The following is a 9280-nucleotide window of genomic DNA, read 5'->3' as shown; positions in this document are numbered from 1 at the left end:
AGAAAATAAATATATAGAGAAAAAAATGGTGGATACGGGTAAGTGGTACTTTAAACGTTGTAATGATATTTTTTTTTTAAAAAAGGATATTTTTTATTTTTGGCGTTATTTTAAAAAAAAAATTATTACGATCATAATAATTTGTGCTGATATAATTTTTATAAATTATTTTACAGCTATATTAACATATTGTATTTATAGAATTATCGAGTGTAAAGGAGCGAAGGGATAAATATGGAGCTAAATCTGTTTTCAAAAACGGAATTTCGCATTGACTTGGGTATAAACACGGTTAAATTTAGACGCTTGTGTTGGAAGGCGACAGAGCGCAGCTGTAGGAGCCCTCTATCGATTAGTCGAGTTGCTTTTGCCGAGTGAAGTGGTCGTTAGTCGAGCACGAAATGTAATCTCGGCGTAGGTAAAAAGGCAAAGCGATGATTGGTCAAGGAGCGAGTTTAACGCACAACAGTGTCAAACTAGCGGGGGAAGAGGCCAAAGACAAGATGTACGAGCCCAAACAAAATAAAAAACTTGTTCGCGTCCTGACCGTCATTGTGTATGTATTTTCCGTATCACTTGCGGCTATAATTTTGTCACTGTATTACGTCTTCTTCTGGACTCCTCAAAAGCCTCAAGGACAGCATTCCTTGCCACCCACTGGATGTATAGGTATATCAAAATTGTAATTGCCTGTTGTAACCCAATAATATACCATACACTACAATTTAATATTGCCGATGGTTACATATTTTAATAATAATTGACGTTAGTTCATTAACTATATTCAATATACATATCACTAATTCATATGCTACGCAATTATGAATAATGGACAATTGATACTCCGATAATAAAATGGAAATTTATTTCCATCAACGAAGAAGTTACTGAACATCACACATTATACACACAAATTAAGTTTAAATTGCATGTTTGAACGATTGTTATCATTTAATTTTGTTGTAATATATAAACAAATTTTTAAATTAAAGGACGAGATTTTCGAACTTTCAATATGGAAATAATGGCATATTTCAAACTGCGATTAAGTAATTTTTTTTTCATTTCAAATCTATTCATTTAAAACTTAAGTGTCAATTACTTTGGTATTTTATTATATAGAATACATTTCAAAAAAACAAAAACAAAAATAAAATATAGATTCATTTAGTTACTTATCAAATATGTTACAAAACATTTATGATAATATTAAATACTCCTTTATATGTCCTAGTGCAGATCTGAATTAACTCCATAACATATCATCATGAAGAAGTTACTGATACGTTACACATTATACACAAAATTTATTAAGTCTAAATTGCATGTTTAAACGATTGTTATTGTACAGTTATATTATTCTATTTTAAAGGGTTTTTTTTAAAGGATTAGATCTCATAATTTTCAATTGGAATATAAATTACTTTGTTTAAACTGTGGTTAAGTCGATTTTATTTTCATTTCAAATCTTCTAGTAATTTAGAAATTTCTTCATATGAATCATTTCAAAGAACTAAACAACAATAAATATTGATTCTAATCTAGTTTCTTGTCAAAATATATTACGATACATTGATACTATATTAAATACTCCTTTATATGTCCTTATGCATATTTGAATTAAGTCCATAACTTATTTCCATCAACGAGAAAGTTACTGATAAAGCAAATATATATGATGGTACCTAGATATATTAAAACATATGGATAATTTAAAACTTTTTTTAATTGGATAGAATATTCAATTTGAATATGAATGACATAGAACTGTAATTGAGTCGATTTCATTTTCATTTCAAATCTTCTAACAATTTAAAAGTAGAGAGTCAATTACTTAGAAATTTCATCATAATCATTTGAAAGAATAAAAAAAATAAATGATTGAAACAAAAATAAATATTGATTAATTTAGTTATTTATCAAAATATATTACATTAATATATCTGGAACTTGGTGAAAGAAGGGCCAGTGTCTATTTTATTCGATTTTGAGAAAAAGCCGTTTCATTGCGCATTGACCGTTTTTTATTTCATTGTAGATTTTAAAACGTCCCTTTAAAAAATTATGTAAATTGAAATAAAGTAAGATCAGGAAATCTACCATAATTCATTCATTACTCCTACGTTTTCGAATCAACAAATGGTAAAAACACAAAATTAGTATATTTGAACATTGGCCCTTCTTTTACGATACAAAGTCACATATATTATACAATGATAATAAAATTAAATACTCCTTTATATGAATTAACTACATAATTTATTTCCATCTACGAAGAAGTTATTGATAAATCAAATGTATATGAAAGTACGATTGTAAGTCATAGTTTCATGTTTGAATTTTTATATATTTTTTTATTTTGAATTGAGTAGTTAAACCCCTGTTTAGTTCGATTTAATTTCCATGCCTTATCTTCAATTCATTTAAAATTTAGTGAAAATTACTTTGAAATTTCATCATATAGAATACACTTCAGGAAACTGGAAAAAAAAAAAAACACAAATCATTTACGTATCAAAATACTTTCCAAAATCCATTTATGTTAATATTTAATACTTCTTTCCATGATACAAGTTTGAAATAAATTCGTAACATAAGTTATATTAGATGTACATAGATTATCGATTTTATCTCTCCATTATCAGTAATTTTGAACTATTGATAGATATTATTTCGAATTACAAAATTTTTTGGGATTCAATTGTGATTCGATAAGCTTTTTAAAAAAATATTCATTCGAAATAATTTAAAGTTAATAATTCCACGATTATTTGTTTGACAGCACCTATCGTATGCGGTATTTTTCGTCACATTTTATGTTATTATGGGCATTTGAAAATTTAAAAAAAAATTCAGAATTTCAAATCACACAATTTTTTAGCTAAACTGGAAGAAAATCTCAACTTATTGCATTACAGATTTTTTATATTTTCCAAAAATGTGGAATCAGTAATCCAGTAGGCGGCTGATAATAGACGATTTTATGAAAAATTAAGTTATTTCTAGTTCATCTAATAGTCTTTTTAAAAAATATTCAGTAAATTTTCGGTCATCGAAAATTCTCAAAAACAAATTAAAACTTTTTTCATTTAGAATTTAAATTGACTAGCAATTTATTTTCATTAATTATTTTTTTAAAAAATAGTAAACAAATTAAATTTTTTTTTTTTGTTGAGTGAACATAATCTTCTAGATTTCGACTTTTATTCACATTTATATCTTTATTACGTCCTAGATTCATATCTTTATACGGTTCCAGGACGTTTGGTATAAAATACAATATTAATTACTAACAATTAAAATATATATAAAGATATTGCAATTAAAAATTGTTTCATGACTCATTCTTTTTCTTATGCATCCCACCCTTACATTTAACAAAATTTCTCTTTTTTATTAATTTTTATAAAATTAAAATAAATACAAGAGAAATAATATTACCATTTTTTGAAAACTTTAATTAAAAGAAATGTCCATCTTCCAAAAATCAATAACAATTATATAATATGAGGGAAAATATTTTTTTTTTTTTTTTTAAGTTTTAAGTTTCGGGAAGAAACAAACCTATGAAAATGTTTCTAAACCAATAAGTTAAATTAAAGAGGAAAGGGTCTAGACTTTATTTCTAGAAGCTTATTAAATTTTGTATACAATTGATAGAAATAAAGTGTTTGAAAATTAAACATTATTTGTTTTTAGAAAATATTTAATAAAAGTATGCCTACATGATATAATATGAAGACAGTAGTCGGGTTATTATAAAAAATGAGACTGATTGATGTTTCCGAAGTAAGTTGATGTTTTGATTTTCTACAATTTAATTTAAAAGAGCTTAAATTAGCTTTATAGTAATTTAAGAAAAAAACACCGATGTTTTGGTAATGATATATCTATCGGTAACGATATAATAATTTGATTTCTAATTTTAAATAATTATTCAAAATATACAAAATTTTTTTTTCAAACAAATAATTAACTCGTACCAAAGCACTTTTGTCAGGAATAAATTATTATTCTATAATAGGTCCCAACGAACTCTGGATCGGACGTCGATAACATCAACTATCCCTGCCCCTTCAAAGAGCAGACTTATCACAATCTTCCCACTTACGTCTTGATTTACCCCATTGAAGTTTACTCGTTAATCATGGCTGATTATAACAAATCAACCTTTTGAGTGGTTCATTATTCAGACCAAATTTACTCATAACTTTCAGTCGCCGCTATTGAATTAGTTTTATTATTTTCCGAGCTTTCATGTAGAATGCTAGATTCTTTTATATTTATATTTTCTTTAATTCTAATAAAATAAGATAAAATGCATCATATAAAAAAAGGATATCCTTCCCCGCCGGACCCGCCCCGCTAAACCCCCGGAGAGCGACGGCCCTATATCACTTTTGAAATATTAGCTTAAAACGGGAAGAGGAGACTTTAAGATAGAGCAATATTTAAAAAGCGCCTAGAATTGAAAAACGGTATCAAACCCTACACTCCCGCCCTCCATGGTTGCCTTACTTATCTGACTTTTCAAACAGACAATTATAGCGAGAAGGTTGGTCGATGTACATGTCACAATCTCACAAGAGGAGATCATAACACAAAAAAAGGAAACCCTAACTGAATGGATTCTTCCTATAGCTGGGTGTTTAAACTGTTTAATTTTCCCAGTTATTTTTTACTGATAGATGGATTTGTGTGATCCTTGCCTTTCCACACAGGATTGTATGTTCATCAAGAATACTTTCGAGGCCTACTCCTTAGAATGATTTTAATTTTTCATTTGATATTTCGACTTCCTTTTTATTCTTTATCTTAAACGGAGTGAGTTTAAACATTTAACTAGATCTTTAAAAAAGAAACTACTGATTATTTATTATTTATGTTTTCACGGTTTTCCATACCAATTATCTAAAGATAAAATAAATCGTACGATACAAATAAAGGATATAATCAAAACGTTTACAGCTCGTAAGACACCCCTTAAATATCCAATATAATTTGGTTTTGGACTTCATGATGACTAGTATAAACTTCAAATTGAACTTCTCACCTATGAGAAGGTATCCAGAAGTTTCAGGATGTCCATTTTTTGTATATATTAATAAAGTGGAAAAAACAGGGGAGGGAGAGAGGAACACAGAGATCTAATAGTATCAAAAAATTGTTAACCTACTAACGAGCTCATTAATAACGCCTATAAAGAAGGTGTAACTTGGGTTATCATCCGACCGTTATTAGCCCAGAAGACTGCGTCCTAGTCGGTACCATGGGCAGTAAAACACAGGGATTCCATGATGAAAAGATTTTTATTCCGGGATCTACCAAGCCCTATCAACAACTGGGAAATAAATAGAAATTTTTTACTCCTTCTCAAAAACAAATGTTGAGTTCCTTAATATTTTTAAGATCGTAGAGATCTCTGTGTGTTTACCTAGTAACTCGCAACCTGTAGAAACAAGAATATATTCTTTGATGTAGCAAACTGGACCGTTTAAGAAAGGTGTCGGTTTCCGTGATCAAAAAGCTTTTCCGTAATAAAGCAATTGCTTATCATTCTATTATAGAATTTAATTTTTTTTTTAAATAAATAAGATAAACTATTCCTTTTAAAAATTATTTCATCCGAAAAATATTTTAAAAAGGAGAGACAAGACGAATACTTTTGTGATTAATATTTTTTGTATTTTATTTGTATTCTATTTCAAAGCCCATGAAGGGTCATAAGATTCAATACTTTGTAAGGAAGCACTGTTTTTAGAACAACGATTATGCAAGGAGGTGATTTTTTCAAGATCACGCTCAACCACCAGACTTTTCCTCAAGTAAGTGTACCCACAGGGTTGAATCACGGCTACAGTACAATAGAAAATAATTATCTGCCACAACCGGATTCGAACCTGGGTCCTTGGAATTAGCAGTGCCTTAGCACTGTGCCACCGCAATATTTTTATATTTATGTAAATAAAGAAGTTATATATAGATGATTGACCGTATGTGAGTTAGGAGATGGCCAGAGCAGCGGTCAAGAACAAAAATAGTTTTTAACTATTCATCAGTTGTTGACGTTTCGACCAACAATGCAGGTTTTCGTCAAGGCTGTTAGGATGTGTAGAGGTGTACGTTAATAAACACAGGAATTTTGGAATTTTCTAAAATTAAAGTGAAATTCCTTCGTTCATTGTTGTCCACCTTCACCCATCCCAACAGCCTACAATGTGATTAGAAACGTAAGCAATTAATGAATAGTCGAAAACTACTTTTGTTTTTCTTGACCGCAGCCATGGTCATTTCCTTGTAAACAAAAAACAGCTTAATATGCGTACCTAATTTTATTGCAATATATTATTAGTTGTTTTAACTCATAAAACAAAAACTATGCGTAAGTCGTAAAACTCCTTTATAGCATTAGCTTCTAAAATATATGTTTTGAAGCAGAAAACAAATGTTTTATATATTTGGCAGCAGAACATCATTCTCATCAGTCCTGACCAAGCCCTGCAAAATGGGGCGAAACTTTGGTTGCAATAAATAGTTTTTTGTTACTATTTTGATACCTTTATTGATCGCCACCCGGACTATCATCCTTCAATCTACTTTTTGGTTCCCGATCATATAACTTCATATTCCGTTACGGTCAATCATTTTTATATGTAAGTAAAAATATATTAATAAAGCCATTTTTTATACAATCGTCTAGGATACCTTTGTTCTTTTTTTTTTATATCTATATTTTTATACCAGATCGGCCTGGTGGGCCTTACATGGTTGGTATAACTTATATTAGATATTTTTTTTTAACAATTGATTATGAGGGGGTATAGTCATACAAATGACACCCCTAACTATATAAAATGTTCTTATTAAAAGAAAAAAGAATAATAATAAAATAAATGGATAAGAATAATGCTTCTTAATAAAAGAGGAAAGTAAAATTAATAACAAAAAATGATGATATTGGTACACTTAAATAAAACAAACAATTTTCAATAGTAAAAAGAAACAATTTAATTTGAAAAAGGGAGAGAGAGAAAAAAAAATGAATAAATAAAATGAATAATAATCATAAATAAATAGAGGTAGTGTGACTATTAATTAATTTTATATTTATTAAAAATTTATAAAAGAATGTCCTGCAGCAGTCTGGGCTTCAGTCTTTGGGTTGAGGTTGGGTTTCCTAGGTTGTAGGTCACTGCTCGTTTAACTGTCGGCAACTGGGAGTGGAACTTCATGAACCGTTTTTTGATATAATCCTCTATTACCTCCACTTGTAATTCCCGATGTAATTGGCTATTTCTTATGAACCAAGGAGCATTAACTGCGATTCTTAGGACTTTATTTTGAAAAGTAGTTTTTTCCTTTTCGTGAAGGATGCCACTCCCCAGATTTCACAGCCGTACATCAGCCGTGGCCTGAGGATTGTTTTAAATACAAGAACAGTTTTTTCTGGTTTTAGTTTGGAATTTCTGTTTAGGATAGGATATAGCATTGCTAACCTGGCATAAGTTTGAGTTAGTTTGATGTTGATATGGTGATTCCAAGTAAGGCGGCGATCTAGGTGAATTCCCAGGTATCTTACTGTTTCACTGGCAGGATTCCATTTCACACTTTTACGTTTGAGGATTAGATCCGGTGGATCTGGTGGGTGTCGAAGAGTAATATTTTTTGAGTTGCATTTTTCAATATTCAAGATAATCAACCACTTAGTGAAATATGGTTCTAAATCATTAAGGTGACTTTGCAAAGTGTTTCTAGCTGTTATTATATCATCATGTTGAGAGAACACAGCTGTATCGTCAGCGAACATAGCTATGGAGGTGTACCTTTGTTCTTAACCATCCCTTATTAAGGCCAAACAATAACCAACCCATCATATTAACGCACCACCGACCTTGATATCTATCCTCCATTATCTTGGTATCCTGCTGGAATCGCTCCTTCTTTTTTTTACTGAAATTCCTCCTGAGTTGTCAGGAAATCTATGTAAATTGCTCCCAAAAAGTCTTCAGTATCAGCCGCTCCCCTTCCCTTCGTCACCTCCCTATCCCTTTTCCCCGATCTTCCAAGTTTTGCAAAATTGGCTTTTAAAATTTATAGTAATCTTAGGTATAACTATTATTTTTTTCTAAGCCTTCTATTTATTCTGATAATCAATGGATACTGCACAAAAAATCGCCGCAAGTCACGATTTATTTCCCTAAATACCACAACACATAATTTTAATAATATCCTACCTCAAATAATTTCAAAAATGTTTTTAGATAAAACAAGAGCAATAAGTCTCAAACACAAGTGAAATACAAAGGTGAAGCGACTTATTTATATTATGTATAATACAGTAGGAACCAGGCCTGGCATTAAAAATAGGAGGAAACTGTAAATATCTTTCGGACGATATTACCCCTATGAGCACCACTGGCATTTCGAACGCTCGTCGACTTGCAGTAACGCTCCAGCAATCTCAACATCACAGCCGTCTCAATAACGTCGGAACGTCAAAGACTTGCAACAAGTGAGTCGAAAACTGAAAACATAGTCACTCATCACAAATGCACAAATTTTGTACAGTAGTTCTCATCTAACACTAGCACTATGCTCACAATATGTGGTGCCCTGACAGTACCACACTGCACAGCTTTCAACATTCACCAATGTTTGAACTAGCAATTGAAGTTATGGAAAAATAACTGAAGTTTTGAATACCCAAAGAAATATCTAGTATACTCTATCAAACCAATTAATCTATTCAGTATGAAGCTATAATACAAAATGCTATAATTAACGAACATCGTTTTTAAGACACTAAGAAATAAACGATCAGTATTTTTAACGAGAAAATTATTTATGAAAGGAAACTGTTTTTTTCATAAATTCATTTTCAACAACTGTTTCAATAATTCTATAGAGTTTTATCACAATTTAACTTCTTTATCTAGAGTGAACTTGGAATATGTATGAGGTACAGAAATACAGGAAGAACTTAGCTGGTAGTTATGTTTACATAGATAAAAAATTGTGTTTTTTAGATTTAAATGACTGAAATATGGGGAAGTTTATACAAAAATCGAGTCTAGTAAAATCTTACAAGTTAGTTTTCTTTTGTTGAAGACTATAATAATTTAGTCTATAAGGAATCCAAACTGTTTAATGGTGGAACTATATTTTAAACGAACCGTCTGATATGTCTTTGAAAAAAAAAATTCTTAAATGCAGGAATTTTGATTTTATTAAATCTAGTTGATAGTTGCATATTATCTTTATCAATGACTATCGGGATATA

The 9280-nt window shown here is 30.0% G+C and overlaps 1 protein-coding gene across 1 annotated transcript in view; it reads left to right on the top strand.

Annotated features, from left to right (window-relative positions):
- The first annotated feature begins 349 nt into the window (after positions 1 to 349).
- LOC106679147 (putative transmembrane protein INAFM2) overlaps positions 350 to 9280 on the top strand; it is an 18707-nt gene continuing 9776 nt past the window's right edge. The window contains exon 1 of the mRNA XM_067045350.1: positions 350 to 669. Within this exon, the coding sequence (XP_066901451.1) occupies positions 435 to 669 (235 nt within the window). The 5' untranslated portion in view covers positions 350 to 434. The remainder of the gene's footprint in view (positions 670 to 9280) is intronic.

Source organism: Halyomorpha halys, unplaced genomic scaffold, assembly GCF_000696795.3.
Source record: "Halyomorpha halys isolate HHAL.00 unplaced genomic scaffold, Hhal_1.1 Scaffold179.1, whole genome shotgun sequence".
NCBI classification, from domain to species: Eukaryota; Metazoa; Arthropoda; class Insecta; order Hemiptera; family Pentatomidae; genus Halyomorpha; species Halyomorpha halys.
The sequence above is the reverse complement of the archived record's forward strand: the minus strand, read 5'-3'. Positions and strand labels throughout refer to the sequence as shown.